At 34.3% G+C, this 3,305-nt stretch overlaps 1 protein-coding gene across 1 annotated transcript; it reads left to right on the top strand.

The window, feature by feature from the left end:
* Positions 1 to 2,942, top strand: LOC124301247 (receptor-binding cancer antigen expressed on SiSo cells). Its single transcript, XM_046756067.1, has 5 exons — positions 1 to 268; positions 385 to 630; positions 848 to 1,003; positions 1,107 to 1,220; positions 2,532 to 2,942. Exons 2-5 carry the CDS (start codon positions 466 to 468, stop codon positions 2,721 to 2,723), a joined length of 627 nt encoding a protein of 208 aa, XP_046612023.1. The 5' UTR covers positions 1 to 268; positions 385 to 465; the 3' UTR covers positions 2,724 to 2,942.
* The last annotated feature ends 363 nt before the right edge of the window (positions 2,943 to 3,305 follow it).

The raw sequence follows: 3,305 nt of genomic DNA, 5'->3' as shown, positions 1-3,305 counted from the left end.
TACCGATATATATGTATGTATTCGGTGTAACATAGATTGTAATACTTGCCGACTGTTATTTCGCAGAATTCCTAAAAATCATTATAACAATTATAAATAAATTATTATAACAATAAATATAAGTAAGCCCGTTAAACAAGTAAACTTCACGTAATCAGATGATATGACGACCTGAACTTTTTGGTTAGGTTAAATATACGTGATATGCGTGATACAAACTATTGGTTAGGATTCTCTAAAGACTGAAAGTCGCCACCGAAAAATCGCGGTATGAAATTAACACGCTTATGTACAATCAGATCCTTATTCACTGGGATATAGAGACAAATGAAACATGCACCTTGCCACGACACAGCAGTTTTTAAAACAATCTAACTTTTGTAGCTAGTTGAGCTGTGCATATTGTTAAACACAAATCTACATCTAGGTTAGAGCTTAGCTCTAATCCTAGGCAAACCTAGTGTGATGGCCCTTCAATATGTGATGAATAGAATTAAGGCACTGTTCCTCATTATCTTTGGAGTCTTCAGGCGAGCAATGTGCTGTTTTCGAAAACGTAGGAGATCTTCCTGTGAATCCATACCACTTTCAGCCGTTGGGGTCATACCCAACAACGTCAATAATCACATGGTATAAATCAGACTCAAAGCAAAGACATTCATCTATTCTTTTGCTTCTCTTTTATAAACATTGATTTGTTTTCATTTTGTTTGCTGCGTAGCCGCTGCTTTATGCTCTTCTTTTAAAACACAGAAGTAAACTTGTAATACTGTTGGATACTTGTAAGACGTAGTGGAAAAATAAATCGCCATGATGTACAAATAACGATTCGAAATGTTGTCTACAGGAATTGGAACAGTGGACGCAATGGGGAGATAATCCCATTGTTGTTGTACCAGACAAACCAGAAAACATCATTCAGGCAAAAATTGAACAGTATAGACAACAAGTGTCCAAGCCACCAGAATCCCCCAATGATGAAGCACAACCAGATTTCTTTGAGGTATTAATTGAAAACAAATCATCAAACTCAATGACAAATAGTTCTTACCAAATTTTACATTATATTAGTACTGCTGTGACCATATGCATTGAAACTTTTTTAGGACATGACACCAAAAATAACAAGACAAACAAAAATTCTTATTAAGAATAAGCCAAAGGAAGAAAAAAACTGGAATACTTCCAGATTTGCAGTCATAGCTGATCCTGTACCCACTGTAAGTATCTTAGTTACAATTGTCACAGTAATTTAATACTGGCTGATAAAAGCTGTAGAATAGAGCACAACTTTGGATCTTTGAGGATTTTCCACAATCTAAGAGGGTAGGTAGTTTTGACTTTCACAAGCCGTATAACTTGTAGGTATTCAATAAATATTTCTCAGGCTATACACAAACATTGAGACAGTTGGTTTTCATTGAAAGTTTAAGTTACAGGAGTGATTATAGCTACATTAGTAATTACGAAACCCGTAAAGCGATTACAGTAAATGCAATTTGATAAGATCTCTAAATTTCAATTGGGATTCCTTTCCAGTTCACACATTAGACTTATTTCTGTTAGATGAGATTTTGGAACATGAGAAAACGAAATTAGGAAATCGTCTAAAGTATTAATATTCCGATTATCCATTCTTCTAACTCTGTTTTAAAAATTGGGTTTCCTATTACAAACACTTATCAACCACCAATCAAAAATCTAATGCCATTAGAGACATGCTTTTGAGATATTGCCAATGTGTAGTATTTAACAAAAATAGAAGGAGGTAAGGTCTTTTGAGCGTGGTGTCGATTAAAGAGGTTTTACAAGAATCTATCACATTCTCTCTTAAAACTTTAAATCGATTCCAAATTTCTCGTAATATGACTGTGCTATTGTTGGAAAGTGGGCTCCAGTCAGCTAGCACTGAATGAACGTTGTACCGATTTTTTATCTATTTATTTAGCCATGAGACAGGCTTTGAAGTTATGTTTTGCTACTTACTTCATTAATAATTGTTATGACAGTTAATCGGTCCTCGCTGACCAAAGCGCAGTTCCTAACATTGAAATGATCATGTCACAAAAAATTTCAAATCGAATCAATGTTCGTGAAAAGAATAAGATTGATTCTTGTAAAAGCCAATGAATTGGTCATGTAACACCACACTCAAACTACCTTAAGAAAGTAAGAGTGATGAATTGATATGTCTTTGTCATTCTTTATAACTCTACGATGTTTTTTTCTGTAACAATAACCTAAAATGAGATTCTTTTATCGATAGAAAATTGTGACAATGACAAGTAGTACTTATGTGCAACATAGATTGTTGTTTAGAAACCCATAAGTTTATATAAAATTTGAATACACACGGAACAATATTTTTAAACATAGCAAAATAGTTCATAAAATATCGATACTTTAATTTCTGAAGTTTTTACCTTAGTTCGCATCTTTTAGTCAATCAAAGAAGTACCCGAGTAATCATTAGCCTTAGCTTATAGCCTGATTAATTGTTTCAATTGATAAAAACTTACAACAATCCCCAGAATGAACTTGGAGAATGGGAGGATAATACTGCTGGTTGGGAAAAAGAGACAGTAAAAGAATTAGGAGACCCGACTGAAGCATTAAGAGAACAGAAACGGAAAGAGAGACAACAAAGAATGCTTGAACAGCAACAGAGAAGGATGGATCGAACTGCAAGACCGCAGCCATTGGGGGCAAAAATAGCTTCTTGATCGACAATCTATGCATTACATCATTAAATAAGAAATGTGGCAAGTCTTACAGATTCACAGAATTTAAGTGAATGTAGGAAACATAAAAATAGCTACAAAAAACATAAAAAAGAGAATTTACCGAAAAATCGTATTTTTCTGAAACATGCAAATACAATGTCGCTTAAACCGTTTCGAGGTATTGAAAAAGTGAGATTTATTGAAAACACATTCCACACAGACTCACGTTGATATGAAGATTATTGATAGACAATGTTATGACGATTTTATTATTCTTTCGTTTTTGACCGAGAAGCTACTATTCTATTATTTGTAGACTTTGTATGCAAGATAATGAGCCTGAGCTATAACTTGAGTGATTATTCAATTTGTTGTAATTTGTCACAGATATAACATACCATAGCTTCAACGTCATTCCTTGCAGCCAGGATTCCTTATGGGAAACTACGCTAATGAGGATTCACCAGCAGATAGGCAGCTGTAGTTACATCTAAAATATTTAGTGCACGGTCCCTTATATAAGTCCGGCAACTCCGCTCAATTTTTTCTGGTGGGAAGGATTCACAAACTGTCCACCGATTG

This window comes from Neodiprion virginianus, chromosome 1, assembly GCF_021901495.1.
Source record: "Neodiprion virginianus isolate iyNeoVirg1 chromosome 1, iyNeoVirg1.1, whole genome shotgun sequence".
In the NCBI taxonomy this organism is placed as follows: Eukaryota; Metazoa; Arthropoda; class Insecta; order Hymenoptera; family Diprionidae; genus Neodiprion; species Neodiprion virginianus.
This window is presented reverse-complemented; position numbering and strand designations above follow the sequence as displayed.

Excerpts from the sequence above, each read along its gene's own strand:
- LOC124301247 (XM_046756067.1), top strand. The coding sequence starts at position 466 with ATGGCCCTTCAATATGTGATGAATAGAATTAAGGCACTGTTCCTCATT. Across the intron at positions 1,004-1,106 it reads CACAACCAGATTTCTTTGAG|GACATGACACCAAAAATAAC; the intron begins GTATTAATTGAA and ends AAACTTTTTTAG. Across the intron at positions 1,221-2,531 it reads TAGCTGATCCTGTACCCACT|AATGAACTTGGAGAATGGGA; the intron begins GTAAGTATCTTA and ends AACAATCCCCAG.